This window comes from Scomber scombrus, chromosome 16, assembly GCF_963691925.1.
Source record: "Scomber scombrus chromosome 16, fScoSco1.1, whole genome shotgun sequence".
In the NCBI taxonomy this organism is placed as follows: Eukaryota; Metazoa; Chordata; class Actinopteri; order Scombriformes; family Scombridae; genus Scomber; species Scomber scombrus.
In genome coordinates, this window is record NC_084985.1 from 22804629 (window position 1) to 22829597 (window position 24969).

General features: G+C 39.1%; 1 protein-coding gene across 3 annotated transcripts; it reads right to left on the reverse strand.

The window, feature by feature from the left end:
- Positions 1 to 2284: 2284 nt before the first annotated feature.
- nt5c1aa (5'-nucleotidase, cytosolic IAa) lies at positions 2285 to 23357 on the reverse strand. 3 transcript variants are annotated; one of them, XM_062436164.1, is made up of 7 exons: positions 23202 to 23357; positions 18406 to 18450; positions 12125 to 12292; positions 11880 to 12009; positions 6901 to 7023; positions 3587 to 3771; positions 2285 to 2762 (listed from the first exon to the last, which is right to left on the reverse strand). In XM_062436164.1, exons 1-7 carry the CDS (start codon positions 23355 to 23357, stop codon positions 2406 to 2408), a joined length of 1164 nt encoding a protein of 387 aa, XP_062292148.1. In that variant the 3' UTR covers positions 2285 to 2405. The 3 variants fall into 3 exon arrangements, with proteins under 3 accessions (XP_062292148.1, XP_062292147.1, XP_062292149.1); XM_062436163.1 differs by having other exon boundaries at positions 18406 to 18439; positions 23185 to 23357; XM_062436165.1 differs by lacking the exon at positions 18406 to 18450 and having other exon boundaries at positions 23202 to 23348.
- Positions 23358 to 24969: the final 1612 nt, after the last annotated feature.

Below are 24969 nucleotides of genomic sequence, written 5' to 3' on the forward strand. Positions count from 1 at the left end.
AAGATGCTAAGCTTAGCCTTTGCAGCATCAAAGTTTAATGTACTTGGAGTTTTTATATCAGTGTAATCGTTTCTCACAATTTTTTTCAACCTGAATAAAAACAATATGTGATGTATGGAGACAAGCGTCTGCAGCAGATCATTTATCATTCCAGTGCTGCCACTCCATGGTGGACTGAAGGAGTGCATCACTGACTCTTTCTGTAAGAGCTACAATATGTGGGGATTTTCCAGGTATTCTTCTCACTGTATGTTAGATATTCAGTCTCTGTCTGGTTTCATTGCTGTAATGTATTGACTAAAACAAGTATGATAATTTACTTCTTTATTTTTTTTGTACATGTACATTTTCTTATTGCAAAGCCATTATAATCAAAGATCAATAAAGTCATCATGAATTGATTTAATTAAATATTGCTTCAGTATCTATTCCTGAATGTCACTCTGGACTTCAACCTTTCCTCGCTGGCACCTCGCAGATTAGTTTGTGCTGCTTACTGACTTTTTCGTCAGCCATCATTTCAGGGCAAATGTCTGCCAAAAGAAACATCTGGTTAATTATGTGTTCTGGCTGTGAAATTATTGTGTGATTGCTTGTCACTTTGAGGCCTTCAGACGGCTGATGAGGTGTAATGAACCATCGCTAAATATAGGTAGAAGATATCTGAGGAGTCGCCGGCAGACACAAAGTGATGTCAAGTGGACTGACATTTACAAAAGGCCACCGCAGCCGTTTTTGTCAATAAGAGACAAATTCAGGTTTTTCAATAAACATATTTCATAACTGAAATAAGGTTGTCATTGCCAATGAGGTATTGATTGCCAGACAGTGACATTGGTAACATTTTAAAACATAAATTATTGTCATCTAGCATTTGTACTTGCCTTGAGCTACAGGAGAGGGCAGTAAAATCAAGATAGTTAATGTGACTTCACTTGTTGTATTGTGAGGAACCACAAAACCTTTAGCCAGTCAGTTGACTTATAAAGAAGACTAGTCATGCAGGCTTGTGACACTAAATTGTTGGACTAAGTTGAGGTTAAATTGTTGGATGGATTGACTATAGAACTAAAACATGGCCCAGACCAAACTGTGAGGTTTATGGCAAAGCTGGAATTGGCATGAGAGCTAAGTGCTGAACTCAAGTTTTGTACAGTTTTGACCTGTTCCTGGTGGTACATGGAAATTCGGAGAGACACCAAATCCAAATGATCAACATATTAAGATAGTTTTAATGAATACACTACTTACACCCATGCTAATATTGTGGCTATGAATATAGTATTCATTTAAACTAAAGGCACCCAATGAAAGTCATGGCTGTCTATATTTGTTTTTGGACTGACATAAGAGCAAAATAACATGCTATCCCCAGATATATGAAATACATTTAACATGCTGAGAGGAGAAAACTTAGCAAGCTAATATTATTGTGCACAGCTGAGGCTAGGGGGGGGGGGGGGTGGGGGGGGTTTATGAACTGAAGTTACATGAAAATTGAGCGGGCACAGAAATTCATCAGGTTTTAATCTCTATATTGAGTTTTATGGTGATCCATCCAATAGTTGCCAAGACATTGCACTGACCAAAGAGTTGGGGCGACCACACTGCTAGCATGGCTAAAACAGTGTATTCATTGAAACTAAGGCACAAACTGAAACTTATGGCTTTCTACTATTTGTTTTGGACTAACAGAATAATAAAATATTATATTGTTATCCTCAATAATATGAAGTACATTTAGTATACTAGCAAACACATTGTTTTACATTCCTGTGAAGTCAAATTGATTGACACATTTCAGTTATAACTCTCTACAGTACATCACTATAACTTTTACCTTATTATATCTCTACATTTTGCTTATGGCTCATTTATTGATGACACACATCACAGTCTTTTTGCTTTACTCAATACAGAGGACAGTGAAACCATTCATTCGGTATCCTAAAGCAATTCACTGAAGAGGTGTCTTCTTTATGAAGAAAAGTTTTGAGAGTTTAAGAGTCAGGTCACGACGGCAATCAAGCACCTTTAAAGTCTCATACAAAGCGAAATTTGATAAAACACTTCAGTATTCAGTAGACTGAGGCATCCAGGTCATCTCAGGTTCCAGACCATTACTTGACCTCTACCCAGACCTGTATCCATCTCCTAACGTGATAGCATTAAGCTGAGACAGTTTACACTGTGATAAAACAAACTTAGAATAGAATTGCTACAATATGGAAATGATGCATTTCCACATACTTTACAGTAAAAGTTCTTTCAAGTTTCTTTCTTTCCTCGTTCCCTGAAACCCCTCTTTGCACAGCTTGTTCCTCTCCAAGATGTTTCTCCATCCCTTTTCTGCTGGTATGTTTCTGGCTGGATGTCTGTGCTAGTAGCACCTGAAGTGCTTCTGTTTACTTCCCAACACTAGTGCTCTTTTTGGGGTTATTTTTCTGTGCAATGCCGTAGGGCACATGTGCAGCAACGGTGCCCATTTCTGCTGCTCCTTCCACATGAAACATCTGATCATCAAAGTAGATGTGAGGCCTTATCTTCTCAAGCATGGGACCTTTTGGTGCCCCCGCCAGGAACAAAGCCTCGTCGATCTCCAAACCCCAGGCCCTGAGTGTCTTCAGCGCCCGAATCCCAGAGCTGGCTGCGCTACGAGCTGTGACCAAGTAGGTCCGGATCGGACAATTCAGGCGCTGGCCTTTCGCATAAAACTTTTTCTGGAGCTTCCCAAGTGCCTCCAGGAAACCCTTCAGTGGACCCTGCCAGAGAAGAAGAGGAGATATCATAATAGAGCAAGGAGGTAGAACAGATGAGATTGTGTTTTTGTGGACTTCATTGTTTTGTCTTGTGTATTTTAAGCCTTTTATTATCAATTGTTGTTGCCTTGTCATGCTATATCCCAATGTGTATGCAACAGCAACAATCTTTATTAAGGTAGCACCACTTTACTTTAATGTAGGACAGTTAGAAGCCAGCAAAGCTTACAGCTAATTTTATAAATTGTTGGCTGTCTGAAAGAACAGCGCACCAATTTATAGTCCCATTGCCTTTTAAAACAATTTAGGATATAATTTTGAATAATTTATTCTTAGAATAATCACTTAATCAAATGCATTTCATATCGAGAAAAATCTGCATAATAATTTACAGGTGATTAGGGCTGCATGGAAATGGTGGAAATGGCAGCGTTATGTTAACAGGGTAATTTTGTAGCCTCAGTTTCTGTTATAAACTTTTTTTCCCTTTCTTTGTCTTTCTTCTTTCTTTATCTTTTTCAAATGACACAACAATCTAATCTCACCCACTCTGTGAGACTGAAATGCACTGACTCCATCTCTTCCTTTAGCCTCAGGTAATAAAATATGAGATACTGAGAGGATATGAGACATTCATGGTGGTGGTATTTCTGTGCTTTCCTTTGAAATGACAATTTAGCTCTAAAATATCAAGAAAAGCAGCACTGGTGTACAGTACATATTTCAGATGATCCCATGAGTTTTAAATGGCTTATTTCAAAAGAAGAATAACTGCTTCAGTTTATCTGAAAATGCCCAAATGTGCCGACTTTGTGGAAACTACATACATGATCCAGTAGTATGTCTTCGTGTTCCCTCTCGTGTTCAAAGAACTTGTCCAGCCCGTGGGCCTTGAAGATGCGCTCGGACTCATCAGAGAAGAGAACGGCATCACCGTCGAACGCCACCCTCAGCTGAGTCTGTGATACTTCCGTCAGTTTTTCTGACATGAACATCGTGGCCGCTGCAATGCCTGAACACAAACACAGGCAGAGAAACCATTAATAAGGGATTCAATAATATTTAATAATATGTTGCACAACTCCAGAAACTCCCAAGGAAACCTCATTTCATTTGATTTCACTTCACTTGAAGTTACTTTATTTGATCTATTTATTTCAATTCATTTTACTGCACTTTATTTTACTTGATTGTACTTTACTATACTTCAATGTATTTCTTTTCTTCACTTAACTTCATTTCACTTTCACTTTAGTTCATTTTACTTCACTTCATTCATCTGGTTTGGCCTTTGTCATCCTTGTCGTCCTCTTTATTTTACTTTCTTTCACTTCATTTTATTTTACTTCATTCATTTTACCACACCACATCTACTGTAAATGCAATTGATTTGGCTTTTTTAAATGTAATTTCTCTTTACTTTGCTATCCTCACTTCACTTTATTTCATTTGACTTGACTTGAATTGGTTAACTTCACTGCACTTAAACTAACTGATACTTTGAAACCTTTCACATCATTTAATTAAATTTAATCTTAAACAACAGAAACAGAAGCAATCAGGAAGGTGTTTTTTTTCAAGGCTGTTACAGCTGTGGCAGTAATTAAAAAGCACTCTCAGAGAAGACACTTGTAATGGCCCTCAGCTTATGAGAAGTATAACAGCCACAAATCGCTGCACAGCTAATTAATACCTTTCAAGTAAAATGTCAAGGACACTTGTGTTGCGTCTCTGGTCATGTTTGTGTGTATGTGTGTGTGTGTGTATGTGTGTGTGTGTGTGTGGGAGGGGGCTTGTTGGTGAGTGTGGGCTTCCAACAGAGTCACTGCATTATTGACATTAAGCCTGTAAGTCACATGAAGGCTGTCCCTCGGGTCACGTTGAGAGGTATGTGGCCTTGCCGTGATCAATCAGCATGGCAGTTAATTTTCCCTCTTAGCTCTCTAGAGATTCAGACAGTCACAGCATTGTTTTCTGCTTCTGATTATTAAAAAAAATGAAGGTTGAAGCAATCTTAAATATTCTGGATCAAATAAGATAATATGTATCTTATCTAGATACTAGATACCAGATTTTCTGCTCTATTTTCGTATGTGCTCTCCTCTTTTGACAGCGGCGATAATGCAGCGTGACATATGCTGCACTGAACAAATTTAAACCTTCAGAAGTGGTTGTCACCTCAGGTCCCCACAGATTTCACATCAATATGTTTTTAGGTCCTTGTCAGCGCAGCATATTACTGTAACGACATGTATTTCTTTGGCAAAGACCGGTGTGTTTTCAAATATTGACATTTATTCAGGGCCACAAGGAGCAAATGGGATGTTGCTGCCTGCTGGTATTCCCCTCAGTGAACGTCTTGATATGCTGTGACACGCAGGAATCCATGAAGGAAATACAAAAAGAGAAAATAATCAATATGCTGATTTATGGTAATGTCACTGCAGCACTGGAGAAGATGTCAGTCATCGCTACTCATCTTGCGAATGGGATAGAAATATAGCAACCCATTCTCACAATTCAGCATTTACTGTGTGTGTGTGTGTGTGTGTGTGTGTGTGTGTGTGTGTGTGTGTGTCATTCGATTTCCATTTATGTTTAAAGGCAGAACTGAATTTGTGCAAGTTTTATTCCACTTAAACTGAACTTATAAGTACAATATAAGAAATAAAACAAAACACAGTGATGGATTAAATATCTTTTTTGCTATATTGAAATGCATAAAAATCTATGTATGCCTGGAAGGTAGAAAAGACATTTAAAACTGGCCAACAGTAATGTCAAGTATATGTGCAGTAAATTTACCAAAGCATGTAAAAGCACTATGTGTTTAGATGCACACTAATATATTGGTTATAGTTAGGTTTGTGTCACCGTCAAATTTGTCAAACTGCTAAGAAATTCATTTTGGACTTGAGTGAAATAAAAAAATAAAAGTAAGGTTAAAAGTAAGGCTATTTATCAAAATTATCTTGACATAAAAGATAAAAAGAGGTTTTTTATAGATGTTTATAGCCTGTTAGGGTCTTACTGTAGATGGATGCAGTACAAAAAGAGGCAAGCACACATCTTCTCAGGCATTTGACACTGAGACACTGCATGACACTGATAAGAATAATATTGTATATTGCTGGCTTAATCATATCCTCTCATACATTTCATCCTTTAAAATGTTATCAGACATAAACCAATCAAAATGTAAATCATGAATGATCAACCCTCTTATCTCCTGAATGTGTGCTTTACTGTCACCTAAATGTAACTGTAACACTGCATGATTGATCCTACTTATTTGTTCATTATGTGGAAATTAAATAAAACTAATATAAAAAATACATCTGAGCTTGGCTGAGCCATGTATATGTATGGCCTCATTAATCAAGCATCTCCCAATGATCTCTGATAACTATTGGCTCATTATAGGGACATAATAATAATGATGATGATGATAATAATAATAATAATAATAATAATAATAATAATAATAATAATAATAATAATAATAATAATAATAATAATAATAATAATAAATAATAATACATTTGATTTGTAACACACTATACATTTGAAAACAAATGTCAAAGTGCTACAGAACATCATAAAACAATAATCAAAAGACAAAGGTTGTGATAAAAAGAAATGTCCCAAGTCTTTCTCCAAATCTCTCAACAGCCTGAGGTGCCTTCAGCTGGTCATGATCCTTGTATCTGATTGGTATCATACATATGATCAATAATGTGATCATTTGAGAGCTGCTCTTAGAGGTTCCTACAATACTTTATTGTAAGCAGTGAGGTGAACGATAAATGTGTCTTCACCTTTAGCAAAGAATGCTTTAACTCCTAAATTGGCTCTTTCAGGTATTCTTGAGTGTAATTCTTAGAAGTTTGATAAATACAAGCTCTGGATCTGAGTCATGTATACAGATAGATGAATGACCAGGTTTATAATGTTCTACATAAATGTTGTATCTTGTATATGATCAGAAACATCTGATGAAACATCAGGTAAAGTCTGCCTTTTTTCCCCCAGTCATACTGTCTGATAATGTGGATTTCTTGTTAGATAACATACATCTTTCATTTTGAGGTAAAAGATACACAAACTACTCTTTACCTTTAATGTGTGTGTGTTTGCTCACCTTCAGACAGCGCCTCTCTGACCTTTTCAGCGTCTGCAGACAGGTAAAGGTTAGTCTGCCAGGCCTTCAGGTAGCCAATAGGACTGCTTCCCCCTGTCATACAAAACCTCTCAATGAACAGGTCTGTGGACAAGAGGAACAAATAGCAACAAGAGATTTAGTTTTGGTGTTGGATGTCAACATACAGCACATTAAAGATCCATTGTAATATTCTTACAAGTGTACATTTTGTGACCTATCATAGAGTTCATGAATAGAAACGTGGGGAGTCATGGGAGGTGAAGTGGAGGGGAGATGGGGGTTTGGACGGGGTGAGAGGATACATTTACTAACGCTTTAAAAGGTGGAGAGGGGTCTAGAGAGGGGATTAACCAAAAGGGGAGATAGAAAGCCTGCGGAAGTGGGGAGGGTGTGTAGATGAGAGAAGGAATTAAGACTGGTGGGAAAGTTTCTGTTTGCATTTTGGCTGAGGGGAGGCTCCAGACTGATCCGAAGAGCAGAGGAGAGATGATATGTTGAGACCGAGAGGAGACTGATATGAGGTAATTCGATTAATGATTACGGAGCTGTGGATCCTATCTGTCTCTACAGGTAAAATGAGCTGATATTATGAGGGGGCAGAGAGAAGAGGAGGCGAGGGAGCGTTAGAAAGGGCACAGGAGTAATGTAATAGACGAGTGTTGGGGAGGAAATGTGATAGAATGAGTCTGAGTTGAGCTGAAGGTTATAGTACAATAAAAATGAGTTCATGACACCCAAGATAGATGGAGATATAGTCAAATTGAAGGTTAGTGCGGATGGGAGATTGATGTGCTGGTTATGTATGGACAGACTTTTATGTTAAGGCATTCATTTAAAGCAGCACTAGGCAAAAAAACTTATCTTAGACTACATCCACCCTAAAGGGGCACTGCAGCAATTTCTTACTTTTATATTGTTTGGTGACATATAAGATATATATATATATATATATTCTTAAAAGACCAATATCATCTTTTTATTAGACCATCCCTTCCTGGTAAACATCTTTTGAACTCTGCTCTTCCAATTTCTGTAATGCAACATTTCTGTTATAAATGTATTTTGTGTGTGGTTGAAGTAACACAGATGACATCACTCTGACACCACCGTAGTTATTTTCTTTTTACAGAGCTCCACCAGAGTCACTGAAGACATTATACAAATGTGTTTGGATCCCACACAAGAAAACCCTGAAGATTCACACCACCTGTCCAAATTAAATTCTGAAGTCAGTGATTAAACAAGATGGGAAGTTTGGGGAATCTATGGGACAGTAAATAATATGTCATATTTAAAATAATCATCTATGAAATTTTTCATCAACACAAAAGTTTCCCATTTGTTCTGCAGATACAACACAGAGTCAAACCTATAGTTAATTGTTGTCTTGATCACTTGACAACATAAAGGAATAGTTTGCCTTTTTTTGTTGTTTTTACAATTCAGTTTTGGATTAAACAAAAAAAGAAGAAATTGTAACTTGTTAACACTAATTAGTAAGCTTTAGAAGTGCTGGTAGGTGGATTTTAATACATTAATTATGTTGAGACCGAATGCAAAGTGAATATTAGAGGCGGAGCTGTCACACCCTGTGTTAGTTCTTGTGTTTTAGCTGTGTTGTTCTCCCCTTGTGTATTTTGTTGGTTTTACTTCCTGTGTTTCCCCCCTGCCTCGCTACCCAGTCGAGCCCCAGCCAGAGTCTCAGCTCCAGTTACCCCGCTACTGAGTCAAGCCCCAGCCAGAGCCTCAGCCCCAGACACCTCGCTACTGGGTCAAGCCCCAGCCAGAGCCTCAGCCCCAGACACCTCGCTGCCGGGTCAAGTCTCAGCCAGTGCCTCAGCCCCAGTCACCTTTTTCCCCGACAGATGTGCAACCAGCCCCTGTCCCTGCTATCAAGCAGCTACTCCCTGTTTCGGCTGGCATGCGGCTACCCCCTTTCCCTGGGTGGGGGTGGGGGGGGTGGGTACTGTCACACCCTGTGTTAGTTCGTGTTTTATTTTTGAAAGTTGTTCTCCCCTTGTGTATTTCGTTGGTTTTACTTCCTGTGTTTCCCCTTCCTTGGTTGATTTCCTCATGTGTTTCACCTGTCTTGTGTCTCTCACCTGTGTCCTGTTAGTGATTACTACGTCTATATAGGTTTTGGTTTTCTGTTCAGTCTTTGTCCGAGTCTCTGTGTTTCTGCTGTGTAGTATTTTGCCAGAATTCATTCGGCCTGTGTTTTTCTGTTCTTGTTTATTCCTGGGTTTGGCCAATAAAGTGCCTTTTTTTTGTCCCGAGACTGTCTGCATTTTTGGGTCCATCCACGCTACTCATCGTGACAGGCGCAATTGCATACAAAGTCAGTTAAGATTCATGAATTGAAGGTGTTCAACTTGAGTGAAAATTGGCGTATTTCCTAGGTTTGCCTCATAAACGTGGAGAGACAAGAGGACGAAATCTGAGACTGGAGAACTGAGTTCAAACAGAGGCTGAGATGAACACACAGAAACATTTCCCCAGAAGACAGTGTGTCCACTGGTAGCTAGCTTGTAGCTAATGCTTAGTTGGTCATCGGTGGTTTAAACACCGGCAGTCCAGCAGTCAAATTGTGCAAATAACACAAGGCAAAAATTATCTTTGCTTTCTGTCTGAACACACATTGAGACAGAGACTTGCTATTTTCAGTGTTTGTGCTAGGCCACGCTAACTGGCTGCAGAAGGAGCCTTATATTTACCAGACAGAGTACTCAACACATTTTACCAAACCTCTCACATTGTTTCATTTGGCTAACTGTTAGTTGTCTGAGGAAGTTAAAATAACACTATATTTCACAAGGAACTGAATTTGAAAAGTAGAGTGATCTTGTTCTTGTTCCTGTCCCATTAATCAACTCATGACCACTTAGATTAGCATGAGTCAGTTCCCCATCAAGAAAACCTGAACTCAGAGCAGTCAACTCTATAATCTAAGATTTGACGTTTTTCTAGTCCGACAATTCACACAGTTGATCCTTGCTTGTCGTATTGTAGTGCAGTTTTAAAGAAGACGGTGAAACAGATGGAAAAAAAAAAAAAAAAAAATCATGAACAGGCTGTAGGCAGATGGAGACAGTAACTAAATGAAACAGGGGGATAGTGTTGCTTTAAGCCCCCTGGGTGATCTCTACACCATTCAAAGAACCAACTGTGCTCAACAGAGTTCCTCAAAGGTTAATTCAGCTTTGTAGTCGGTCCCTGGTGAGTTTGACCCACCCTATACAGTACCTCATCATCTCAAACTTCCCAAGCATTTGCTTCCTTTAATACTGGTGCCAAGGAGTGGGAGTCACTAGAGGGAACGAGTCCTCACCATTGATGTCGTTTTTTTCACCCCCTTGCATAAATGTAATGTTATAGTCTATCTTTGTATGATTTATTTGTTTGTACAAAAGATCAGAAACATGGTAATAAGAAAGCAGGAAATCAGCGGGACTGTGAGGACACTGCTTTCACATCAAAGAATGAGCGGCTTTATTGAGCAGTTTTGAGCAGTTGAGCAGTTATTGAACATTTTACCCTCATAGCAGCAAGGTGTATGTCCATACAATATACTGCGTGCATACTGTATATGAGGTTGTGCAGTGGCTTCAGTTCTCATTTCCATAGAGAATGATAATTTCATGATATGAAATCTCAATTTGCTGCATATAGATCACAGACCTGCCAGTCATCTCAGCCCTTGGGTCCTGTCATGCAAAGTAGGGGCATGAAATAGCTGATGGGCACCTATGCTTGTCATTCACACCCATGCATTAACTGTAGTTTTCCCCAGTCATCCAAATGCATCCTGCAGCTGATAAATATAGCAACAATGTAAGCAAATGCTGAGGGATGAATAAGCGTTTATATGTTTTTATGAGGTGTTCATATTCAGGATATATATACGCTGAATATACAGGATATTGAGTGTCATCCATGGCGACCTGCAGGAATGATGTTAAACAAACTCCTATCCCTGTGACATCAGAGAAGCTGTGTTTTCTTTAGTTCCGTAGGAAAGGTCAGGGGTTCAGGGGACTATTTGAATGCATTGGGCCTCTCATGCCGAGTACCACCGGAGAGATCTAACATGGATGGGTTGTATGCTGCTCCGGTGGCTCCACTCGGACTTGTTTTTGTTTCGGGCCTCTTGGATTATTCTTGCATCCCACAGGACATGATCTTGAACTCCCTAATCTTGAAGCTTGGAGGATCTGACGTTTGAAGCACTGAGCAGGAAGTGGTCTGTGATGAAAATGTCATCACAGGGTCGTAGATTTTCCTGGGAAGGGGTCCTATCAGTCAGCTGTTCATACACTTTGTTGTTTGTGTCTCAGCTGAATTTGCATCAGCTTCGGTGTCCTGAAAGAACAGGATTATCTCATCCCATAAACTCCTGCATCTTGGAAAGTTGTTTGTTCTACTATTTTTTCCCCTTAAAGCTACATGTGGACACATTACACAACACCCAATAAATTGACCATGGGAAAAGCTGAGCTCATAAAACCACAAAACCTTAGACCAAAGTGCTGGAATGCCAGACTGAAACATCTCAGCAAGTATAATATGGATTGCCATGAAAGTTTGTGCAGACATTCATGATCTCTAGAAGATGTATCCCAATGACTTTGATGACTCCTTGACTTCTCCTCTAGCACCACCATGATGTCTTGACAACCATTGGATGGATTACCATTCAATAAAGTTCTGCTTGATTGCTGTAGACTCATCTTTAAAGTCTTGTTAACCTATCAATGGACTGTCAGACCAGTCTAAGTTCATTATTTTTTATAGCACCACTGAAGGGGCACCATAGTTGGAAATTCTAAAGCATATGATATAACAAGTGTACTCCCAATGGGTTAGCGTACATTTAGTGGTCCAAAGCACACATTTTCTCTACTTAGAGCAACTGAAGCTCATCTACTTTTTAATTAGATCTGATTAAATATAAGACTCACTGTGATGGTTGATGGTGTTGATGAGCCGGATACCGACATGTGCATGGTTGTACGTCACCAAAACAATGTCAAACAGTTCTTCACTTTGTGGATACAGCTCCCGCAGACGATTGTTGACTGCCTCCAGAGCCTGTCAGGGTACAAAAGGATTATGTAAAAACATACATCATGCAAGTTTACAAGTGCTCACTGGATTTTTTCCGTGTGTAGGTATGTGTTTGTTTGCAGTGTGGGATGACTTTGACCTTGACGAAGGGGAAAGCGGGTCCGGGGGCAAAGGGTTCATTCTCATGTTCGATTTGGAATCTCAGATACTCTTCAACGCCTTCCTGCTCAAACACCCTCTGCTCCCGCTCAGTTCGAAACAGCACCCGAGATGAAACAGCAATGGTCACTGCATTTTCTGGCTTAGGCTGTGGACAGAGAGGGAAGGATGACAGAGAATGATATAAAACACATAAAAAGAAGAAAGGAAAGTCCAACTGAAGAAAGGAACAGTGATGAGCCACTCATGGTGAAAACACAGGGATAAGAGGTGAAAGGAGAGATTGATGGCGATTTGGTGCCAGAGTTGCACGTGTTTGAATGTTTCCTTTTAACTGCTGCATACAAGTGCTGCTGTAACATCTTTTACAAGAGACATCAGTGGAAACATCGTTAAAACTTTATATGGACGCAGTAAAAGGTATCATTACAGTTGTCTTCTCACATCTCAATTCATGCTACATGCAAAGACATTTGAAACATTTCATGCCCATTATCTACTGTAATACCATCACATTATCTATGAATGCTGGAGTGGGATTATTAGTAGAATGGTGTGATGTCTAATCATAGGATAGGAAGATTCCATATGTTCAGCCACATAACCATGCATTCCCAAAGCTTCATTCAAAGCTGCAAGAAGAATACAATACCATACAACTGCAACTACAACTACCTGAGTACAATTTACAAAAGCTTGCAATTTCTTCTGATACAATATTTCATGACATGGTTTTGGTTATGATTATAGCCAAACAAAATCTGTTACTTGCAATGTAACTTACAATCAAGTGATTTGAAAAAAATCTTTACAGCTGGTTATTGGAATTGCCCACAAATTCCAGTTGGGTTGAAAACACTGACTATATTACAATAAACTTAGTTGTTTTTGAAATTGTATTGCATACTATTGAAATGGGATTCCACTATTTGTTTATTCTAGCTGTGTTGAATGTTGCACAGTAGGCTATGACTCATTAAGGGGACATGGAGAAGGAATGGCAGAGCCTTGCCGTCAGACTGATGATTTTAAAGCTCAGTGTGTGTCTGTGTCTTTTTATCCACGACTCTCCTCCATGGACTCAAATGACCAGTACGAGATGGCACTATGTGGCCTCATGTTGTGCTCATATTACCTAATGTGTCTGATTACAGTCGGGTGCCTGTGCTTGAAGGGGGAAGGCGGCATTCCGACCAGGGCAGGTGGCATTAGTGCCCACAGCGGGCAGCTGAACTTTGATGATGCCAGAGTGGTGGGAAACGGGAAGAGGGGTGTCGGGGGTTGATGGGGCAGAAGGGGCTGACTAATTTTAAGTACAATAATGTACTGCATTAGTAGAACATATTTAGGTGAGATGTCTTCTGGAAAAGAAACTCTAAACCATGCATGCTGTCTGTAATAATATGATGATGAGACAGATCTAATAATAATCTAATAAATCGAATTATAGAGATAATAATCTTTATTATCACTGTAAGTACAATGCACACAAGAACGAAGAGAAAATGTGGGAAACTTTTCTGGAAAAATAAACATCTGTGCAATGTAAAAGAGCAAAGGCATAAAATGATAATAAATAATGCATGCGTTTGAGTCAATATATGTCTGCATTCATGTGTGTTTGCAGTGGGGCATAGAATCTGTGTATTAGGACAGATGCATGCTTGTATATCAGAGCCTCATTGGATATGTACTGGTAAATAGGCCACATTCTGACAGGAGCTCTGAGCCATTGTCTCTCTATTTAGTTTAGTTGTGTTCCATCACAGCACAGCTTCCCACATGTCATTTAAATACCTCTTACCACAAACACACATGCACACACATCACCTAGTCAGGAGTAATCCTTGTCGGATTAAAAGGGGAATTTGTACAGTATCATTCAAATATAATCCAAGTTGAATGATTTCTCTAGTACTCAGAGTTCTCTTTTTATAAGTGTCTATTGAACTGAATTGCAATTTCACACACATAGATAGATGCATACATACTTTACGATATGTGGTCATTTTTCTCATGCATTATTATGTACAGTACATATATGACACAGTATGAGATATATGTGACACAAAAAGTCTTGAAGAATGCAGAACATACTTGACCCACCTGCAGGCTTCACCTACATACAATATGGCAATGTACACAATTACACACACATGTAAAGATGGTGTTTGTACTGCACACTGACAAGACTGTGTTTATTTTGTCAAAAGTAAAAGCTCCTCTAGGTGTAAAGGTTGCAGTTAGTCACAATTAAACACACATATTCACAAAGAATGGCAAAATGTTAAACTTTTGCTAATTTTATGACAATATACATTTACTGAAATTAACCTTTGGGAAGCAACAAAAACTGCTTTATTTTAAGTCAAATTCAATTAAGATTCATTTTAAGAATAATACATAATGCATAACTTTGGTGTTTGTTTACTTTATAGTCATCAATTTGTCAACTCAAAAGGAAAGAAATGAAGTTTAATTTATTTCTCTGTAGTGATAGTGCCCCCTACATGATGTGAAATTGTAACAGATGACAGCTGCAATAAATGAGCTGACAGGTAGTAAAATGTAGTTGGGTAGCTTCTATATTTTGCAACCTGGAAAAACGAATTCAGCTAAATAGGACATGACTCTAACAATCTTTTAGATAACACTAAGCTCCTACACAACAAACTCATCCTGGCACTCCTCTCTCCAACTCTGTCATGGCTGGATATTTAGCTGATATTGATAACAACTCAACTCTCGCGAGATTTAAAAAAAAAAAAAAATCTCTCCTTGAACGAGACTTGGTTAGACACAACAACAAACAGGCAGGATGTAGCGAAAGGTAAAGAAAAACTTAATTGTATGGTGCTTTCCATAATGTTATCAGACACATAATAACAATCTGAGCCTGTCAGTGGCAAAATCAACCATTTTTAGTGAACATACATTTACGGGCCACTATTGCCACGTCAAAGTATATCGCAGCCTGTTTTGCGGCTGCCAGCTGCAGGGCTCTCACTTAATGCTCACTTAGACACAAAAAGATAAAGAAAAAAGAAAATAGTGTTCAGGTTGAAAAATACCGAAGTATCCCTTTAACTAGCTGGAGGGCTGATGTTAGCAGTTGCCAGTCACAGCCATCATTTGGATACTCTGTACATTAGTTGGTTACCCTGTATGACACATTGTGTCATTCAAATCACCCTGTCATTTGAATCCCGGGGTAATGCAATGTTGCTGCTGTGATTAAGCAGGGGTTTAAATGTCAAATGTGATGATGAAAGGTCAGTCTGGTGGGAATTAGTGCTAGCTTCATCTTCCTCAGTGGAAGCTAGTTTGCCTAATTTCTATCGTGAGTGAAATAAATGTATTATTACTTTATATTCGGTGTAACATAGTTAATTAATTAATCCAACATGGTATTCACAAAATGGATGAACTCAGACTACGACTATCATCACAGACGCCCATTCAGAATAACTGTGTGATGGTTATTACCTAAACTTCCAGGAGTCCTCCTACCGAGATAGCAAGGCCACTCAACCCATGCAAGTGGCCTTTGAATTTATGTAAATAATAAATGGTGCACAAATACTGCCATCATTGCTAAGCACTGCTCACCTACCATGGGAGTTCCCTGTTGTTATTGTTACACTGCTTACTTCGCACTTGGCTACGTGCTAAAAGCAATAACCACACAACAGATGCATTCCCAAAAGGGGTCTTCATTGTTGTTGGATATTTTAATCATATCAATCTGGAGAGCGTGCTTCTAAAATTTGACCAACATTTCGACCAACATACGAGAGGGGAAACACAGTGAACTACGTCTACTCAAATCACCAAAGGACACTGAGCCTAATCTCTTTTACATATTGGACAATCTGATTATCTATCACTATTTCTAATCCAATTTACTGTCCTGTCATTAAGAAAAAGAAACCCACCACCACCACTATTAAAACCTGGTCTGAAGGAGCAACTCTACAACTGCAAGACTGTTTCCAATATACCAACTAGGACCTGTTCTCTGATGAAGACATATAGGAATACACTTCAACAGTGCTCTTCTACATCAGGCCCTGTGTTGAAAATGTCACCACCAACAAACGCTGCGTTTTCCCGAACAGGAAACCATGGATCACAAAGGACCTTTTGAAGGACCACAACACAGTCTTGATCTGCTGATAGAGAACCGTACAGCCAGTCACAATATGAGGAAAGGCATCAAATGTGCTAGGCCCACATACAAATAAAAGATTGAGGACCATTTCACCAACACAAATCCAGCATAGCACCAATTACAAGAGGAACAAAGACCCACTTACAGGTAACAATGCCTCGCTGGCAGAAGAACATCACTGCTTCTTTGCCCAATTTGACACAGGAGGGTTAGATAATGTAGCTACATCCCCACCAGCTACTACCAATTACATACTTACCATAAAGACACTAGAAGTAAGGTGAATTTTCAGCACTGTCAAGCAGGGCTTGATGGAATTCCAGGAAGAGTGCTCTGAAAATGCTCCCATTAGCTTGAGGAGGTGTTTATTCACATCTTCAACCCACCACCCTGGACCAGCATCAGTACGCCTACAGAGCATCTACAGAGGGTGCCATCACCATGGCTGTCCTCACTGCACTGACCCAACTCAAACAGAAAGGACACATGTGAAAGCTTTTTTTAGACTACAGCTCTGCATTCAACACTATTATCCCCAGCAAGTTTGCCACCAAACCGCTTGATCTGGGTCTTAGTAACCTGTGCATGTGGATCGAAGACTTCTTTTCGAACTGCCCACAGACAATCAGACTCCGTTCCCAACCCTCCCCAAGCCTGACCCTCACAAGGCCTGATCTCAAATAGTGACGGATGGTGTACAGAAAACAATCTATCACTGACCATTAAAAAGCAGTGAACTCATCATAGTCTTTAGGAGACACTTTGAGGACCTCTCTCCTCTAAATATCAAGAGAAGTTGAGAAGGTTTCCAGCCTCAAGCTTCTAGTGACCCACATCAAAGAGAACTTCACATGGACAATTTACTCTGCTGCTCTGATTAAAAAAAAGCTAAAAAACGGCCGTACTTTCTAAAGGCACCATGAAGATGCTTGTGTCTCACTACCCCTGCTCTATAGAGAGTATACTGACATACTGTATTACAGTATGGTATGTCAACTGTTCAGCAGCAGACAAAAGAGCTCTCCAGAGAGTTCTAAACACTATCCAGAAAATGTCTGGCCTCCCCTTGCCCTCATTGGAATATACTTCAGATCACACTGCCTCCGCAAAGCCATCAGCATTCTGAGGGATGCAACTCAACTCACCCCTATCATCAACTCTCTCTGCTGCTATCTGGAAGGGACAACAGGGCTTTAAACACCTGCACTTCAGACTCAGTCATCACTGAAATAAACTCCACAAAACACTGCCCCCTTCCCAACATCATCATAACACTCCACAGCAGGACTATCAACTAGAATAGTATTTCCATACAACTGAGGAAATGTGCAATAACATCTGTAAATATCTGTATAGTGTTCAATAACATTAGTGTAAGGTGCAATAACATTGGTACAATGTATAATAGTATTATTATATTGTTTTTCTTTTTTTAATGTTATCTTGTTAGTATTATTACTGTCTGTATGGACAGGTGTGCATATCTATGTATGCCTGTGTGTACATGTGTAGAAGGATAAATTAAACGTTTTAAGAGCTGTAAAACACATGTCGTTGTAGGACAATGTGCAGTGACAATAAAGGCAATCTATTCCATTCAAAGACATCTTAAATCACTAACATCATGTTGGATTGTTGACAAATTGGGGGAAAAATGGGGGAAAATGTCAGAATAGTTTTTCCTCAAACAATAGCAAGGATAATTCAAATGTCGGTTCAACTTTAATTTTTGAGTCGCACCTCTAAGGCACCATGGGGGACCATAGTAGAACATGTAATCTGTCAAGTGACCTTAAAACTCAAACATCAGAAGCACATGTTTACATATCAAAAGGCAGTTCAATGTTCAGAACACTGCATACTGAGGTTCATCAGCTCAGCTCAGCCACAGAAATCCAGTCCAACATGAATAAACACAGCAGCACAATGCAACAAGTCAGGTGGTTGATTAGTAGAATGGGTGTGTCCGTGGTCATGCAGGCACACTGACAGCCATCATGGGGGAGGTTAAAAGAAAGTGAAAGGGCAGAAGTGATGGTTGTAGCCATGGACACAACCTTTGACCTCACACGATGAAACAACATACTTACGAAGAACACGCCTCCCTCCACCTTCCGGGCTCGTCTTCCTGTCACCTTAGCAAAATGACAGTTTGTTTTTATTCATCAGAAGAAAATCCAATACATTTGATAGAGCTGATAAAAGGAAGCGGTTTCTACTATTTTAAGAGCTTTTCCAAACCTATAGTTCATTTGCTAATGAAACTTAATGAACTTCCCCTTGGTTAAGATTGTTTTTACACAGAAAAAAATCATGTAAACAGTCACTGTACTTATCGGTCAGACATATGTGGTGTGGAAGCAAGAACGTAGACACAGGAAAAAAGCAGGTCAGATTGCCCAAATATCAATCAAAGCATTGTATTTTGTTGCACTAATCCAGGTCAGACCATGATTTATTCTTCGGTTAACTGCTAGCAACTGATGATTTCACTAATCCATATCCCAGTATGCACACCTTGTGCAGAAGCAGCTTAAGTCTAACTTGCAAAGTACACCTTGTAGTTTGGTCAGATTGGATTATGCTCCAATCACAAACAACTACTCCAGAATTCATTGTGGCCAAAGAGAGACCCCTTCCTGTACCGAGTCTCTGTGAGGTTGTTTTGTTCCACACCTAAGTATGATTACTATGTTCAAATCTGCCCAAATGAATTGCACCAAGGAGGAAAGCAAACTACAGTCAGATTCAACTAGATTAAACAAAGCAGGTCTGAAAACGCCATTAAAGACTATAAATGACCTATTACGGTATGCCTGTAATGCCTGGCACACAAATAAAGTTTCCACACATTCCTTCAGATCTATGACGACGCAGTTGTATAAACACAGTTAGGTCAAACTACTTTTAATGTGGTGCTCTTTTGAATGTTGCTACGAGATGTACGGGACCTTTGGTGCAGTTTATCCATTAGAGTCAGTTTGCTCTATGAATAACATGTCACACATCCTGGAAGTAATCCAAATGCAGGGGTCCAGTTCTGTGCTGTGATTTGATACCTGTAGTGTTAACAGCTTGCCCTCTCTCAGTGGGCCCCTTACTCACTGGGAATGCCTTGGTCACAAGGTTGCTATACATACGAAACCAACCAAACTCTAATTACCTCTTTCTATTAATTAGCATTCTGGAAAAGGCAAGTTAATATAATTAAATATGCTGGGATTCAAACTTTAACATTAATTTGTTATTTATTTTTAAGTTGTACTTAAGGAATAAAAAAATTTAAAAAAATATGTTGACACCCTCTCACCCCCACCCCCCTCTCCCTCTCTCTCTCTTCCAAACACTATATATTAATCTGTCACTGTTAGAGCTCTGCCAGATCAGCAGGACTGGTATCTGTGCATAACCCAGATGCATGACTCATCTGTTATTTACATATTGAGGCTGTGAGACATCCCTTCCACCCGTCCGTGGATGAAAATAGGAAAGGTTGAAGGGATTTCCAGACAACAGACGCAGAAAGAATGGAGGGGGAGGCAATGGGAAAAAATAAAGAGGTGTGAGTGTGATCAGAAAGTGACGGGATGGGAGTACATGGGGGGTGGGGGCTGATATTTATAGATAAGTGAAAGGCCAGCGATGATGCAGGCCTTGGCAGATATGGTGGCATGAGAGTGTGACTGCACACACAGCTAGTTACAGCAATGCTAATATACTGGTTTGTCTGGAATCAGGCCAATATTGGCGTTTTGCTATAACTCACATGACTCAACTTGAGCAGTGGAATGACATAGACCTCTGATATAATGTTGTTTGATTACATGTATAGTGTCTAAAACATTTGATAGGTGCTAGTTGTCTACATAATTACTATTAGTGTCCCTGAGTCTAAATGTTGTTCCAGGCATACTTCTACCATTCTATTTCTGAGAGAGGCATTTACAAAGCACAGATTTATCAGTATAAACTTCAAAGATCCCAGATCAGTTGACCCATACTCATCATACTGTGAAGGATTAACAGGACTGTTAACTGACAACAGTGCCCACATTAAGGCTAAATTACAAGTCGAGGTACTTAGAGATAGCAGTAGAAATTGAGTAGTAGTAGAAATTAAGGCAGCATGATACATAGTAGACTCTCAACCCTAACCCTGCTGTTTTAACTTTTCCTTTACTCTAATGACGACCATTGCTGATTTTTTAAGTTGTGCCTAACTAGTAAATTAAACTAACTTTGATCCATATAAGTCTTGTAAAGTAACAGCATTGTTGTAGAGCTACTAAGTCCCAGTAAATATGATAAGTAAACATTTAAGATAAGACTCTTCTTCGTTCATTCTAACATAACTTTGTTTGCCTGCTGGCTTAATGTTCTCTTACATTCCTGGTGAAACAAGAAAGGGGTTAGCATGAATAGGATAATGATAGCTGTTTTGTTTGGCAAAAGTTAAGTTATCTCAAATCATAAGTAAAAGGACAAAAAAGAGCTGCTTACGTTAGCCTAACTCATCACAAGACCAGCTGCCACACAGTAGAGAAATACAACACAGTGGATTTGCTAATCAAGAAGAACTAGAAGTAATATTTGGTTACAAGATTGTTTCATAATGCTCTAGGTACTGAAGCAAGTTAGCCAGACATGCTAACTTTTTGCAGTGTAACCCTCCTGTTGTCTTCCCATCCACCATTTTATACTAGCATGTAAACATTATCATTGCTAAATAAGCCTGCTAACTAATGACACAAAACCTATAAAAGAAGTAATTTATTTTAGTTCAAGATCTGTTCAAGTAGCAAACCTGGTTTGTTTTGACTGTTTATAAATCATACGGTATAAATTATAACCCAATTCTGTGTTAGACCTTTTTAGCCAAACTCATTCCAACTTATTACCACAGGTTTTACACACATTTTTAGGACATTATGGTCAATAGGCCAAAATTGACCTGTGGACAACAGGAGGGTTAAGTTGAAGATAAACATACCAAACATTTCAATTTTTCCTGTTCCAATCATTCCCTCTATAAACTAATAAAAATAGAGCATTTTTTAAAAAGCGCTTAATCAAACTGTCTCTCCAAAGACTGAATATTTACAATAAATTACCCAAAACTCCATTTGCACCCTAAATCATATTCCCATCTTGGATTTTGACCACAGAGTCAAGTGCTGTAGATGAGAAGTGGCTTTAATCTAATATGAATGCTACTTAATTACACTGGCCCAGTGATTTAATGGGAATTAAAATGATATTACTGACAAATGAAATGAAATAGGTAGTGAATAAGTTGCTCATTTAGTTTTTATTAATGAGGCTCACATTGTTAAGTAAAAGGTCCCATTACACAAAAAGTCACACCTTTGAGCAGTATCCATTAAGTATTCTTTCCTATTCATTCACTAGGGTAACCAGATATACATATGAGAGATATAAAAAAGTGGGGCCTTTATGATTAATGAAACACTTCACATTTAATATAGTGACGTTTATTATATGTTAATAACAATCACACAAGCATTTTTGTAATAATTCTGCTTTTTACCGAAAGCATAATCCCCTGATGGGTCGTAATTCTAGTGTTCTTGAAATCATTGCCATCTACTCAATTACAATTCTATCATGTAAAGTCAAGAGATATTCATTTAAATAAAAGCCCTGTATTCTGTGTGCTTCATTATTGTGATTAATAATGTATTCTAATGCTGTTATGTGTCTTCAAAATCTAAATATTGTAACTATGTGAGCATGCAGCTTTTAGTCAAGTGAAGGCAGAGGTGTATCCATTAAGCCAGATGTATAGCTCTATAATGGTAATGTACTGCAGTGATACAGGGATTGATAGTTGAGTAGTATCACTGCTATACAGTAATGGATGCTTACAGTCTGAAAATACACCTCTGTCCACACTAATCCTCAAGCAGTAGAGATAATACAGCTTTTAGCTACTTTTAGCTATCATGTAACTTCGTTTTGCCAGTGTTTTTTTCACTCTTTGTCTGATGTGTTTTCCTCTTTCCTATATTCTGTGATACTGTGCCACTCAAATGCTCAGTATAATTTCATTTTGTGTTGCTGTTCTTTATTTCAAAGTCACCCATATTGGCTCAGTAACCTGTGCCCTGATTTCTCAGGAAATGCTGCTGTTTCCTATGCAGTATGTTGATGTCCTACAATACTATAAACAGCCCTAAACCCTGCCAATGAGCGTGTCTAGTTATTATTGAATTGTCAGCTCACATTCATGTTAACCTTTATGAAACTGGAGTTTTACTCCTTGGAACGTTTTCGAGACACGAAGTCGCTCTGGAAACAGAACTGTGGACCTATCGATTAAGGTTGGGTATGCCAGGTAGCATTAGGTTTCGTTGAACATAACATCTGCTGCATCAATTGAAAACATATCCCCTTGTAGTAGACAAACTACAATCTAACAAACTAATCTAGACAAAATTATAAGCCAACTTGTTACCCAAGCCTCCAAATCATGAGTACAATTGTCATTTTTTTGGTGTTGTGTATCTATGACATCAAACTCTTTGGCCACTGAAACAGATGCACTATGCCTCACTTTGCCGGACCAGCCCCCCATTTATGAGTTACACTTTAAGGTGCACGTGACATGAGCAATGTAAACATCTGAGTCTAAGTAATGAGCTGGCGAGAGTGGCAACAGAGAAGATGAGGAGAGAGGTGGACGGAAGGAACCTGGGTGGAAAGTTGTCATCCGCTATAATGCAGGAATAGTATCAGCAGACGTTTAAGTATCCAGTGATGGCCTTAATGTTATTTCAGAAGCCTTTACTTCGCTAATAACCTAACCTAGACCTGCTGATAGATGTTGATTTGACATAAAAAGTGACTACAGTTTGGTTAGACTTACTGGCTTTGGCTTGGTGGTGAGGCCCAGGTGGTCTTGATCAAACTCTTCTTTTACTTCCCATGATCCTCTGCTGTCCCCGTTGGAGGACGGGGAAACTTTGAGCTCCTTGACCTGTCCACTCATCACCTGTACAGGGTCCAGACTCATCTTCACCATAGAGAATTCCCCTTCTGTGCTCCCAGAGGTACCCTTCGACCTGCCCCGAATGCTCTACCTGTTATAAACACACAAGTCTCTTCTTGGGTCAAATGGTGTAACCGGATAAACAAAATGTCCTGCTACAGTTTGTAGCATTTATCCTATCATGACAACAGGATCACTACAGTAGCTTGGAGGGCTTGCACCTGCCCTGAGAAAGCAACAGAATTGTGGAGAGTAGTGCTCACTCTTCTGTCTCCTGTATCCCTTTTTTTCTTTCCTCAAGAGGATTACTGCTCACAAATTCCAGAGGACATGAAAGACGCTAGCTGTTAGACCCTCACTCATTCACAACCATTATCCCTGTTATGCATGCATAAACAGACTGTCACACGTACAGGCTATCCCTTCTAAGTGTGTTGCAGGCTCTAGTCCATCTGCTGCTATCTCCCTCTGTCTCGTTTTCCACACACTCACCCCCCCCCACCTCCACCCTGTCCCATTCAATCACTCTCTCAGCTCCCTGGCTTCGTTCCCCTCTGTACTCCGTCTGACCAATCACAGCCCCGCTTCCTTATTCAGCATGGCCCTGCCCCCTCCCCGCTGTGCCTTGTTGACGATGCAGTTTGCCCAAGAGGCTCATGGGACTATCACACACTAAGTACACAGCAAAAAATAGCCTTAAACCATTTAATCTCCAACTAAATCATTTTTTTAATATGTGAGATGGAGTGAGATCATGTTGCTTATCTGATAATGCTAATCTGGAAAAAAATAAACAAGATGTTAATTTAAGATTTATAACAAATCAACCGTAGAAATTAAATGAATCATCTGTCCTCATATTGGTAAATTGTTTCTGTATTGTAATACTAACCCACACTATCCCTAACCATATTTTAAAAATACCTAAAGGGTAAAATAACATGCAGAGGAAAGTGAAAAACAAGTATCAGTTGGGAAAGATAGTAGCTGATAACTCTGGGAAAGAATGACATGGAGGGATGGAGATGGAGCTCAGGCAATGGGGAGCTGAATTAGCCTAAAGGTAGCAGATAATGGATGTAACCTTCATCTCAAACAAAGGTTGTACACCGAGTGAAACACAGGGCCATTAGTGTCCCTACTCATGCATACTGAACTCGGCATAGTATCAGGACTTGAAACAACCAGAGGCCCCCCCTCTGTGGTTTGTTGTTTTGTTTTATACAAAGGTGGCTTCACACATTCATTTACAGGCTATTTTAATCACAAGGACACTGATGAATTTTTTTTATAATCCCTCGATGGCTACTGTCATTCCCCAATGATGTACTACTGAGTTTGTCTAAACTGCTGCCACCAAACATTCTCTGCCTACATGTGCAGTGAAGAATTCATATTGACTTATTAACTTTGCAGCATGATCAATACAGTCAATATTCACAGCTGAAAAGTAACACTGGTGGAGTATCTTACTCTGTGGTTTTAATTATTCAGTGAATTTGTTCATTAATATTTGATATTTGCATTAATATTTATTGCTCACTCTTTTATTTATTTTGTTATTTGTATAATTAATTGTAATAACCATAGTAGCAATAGTATAATTTGTATTATTCATATTAAGGATTATTCAGCACTAGTATTA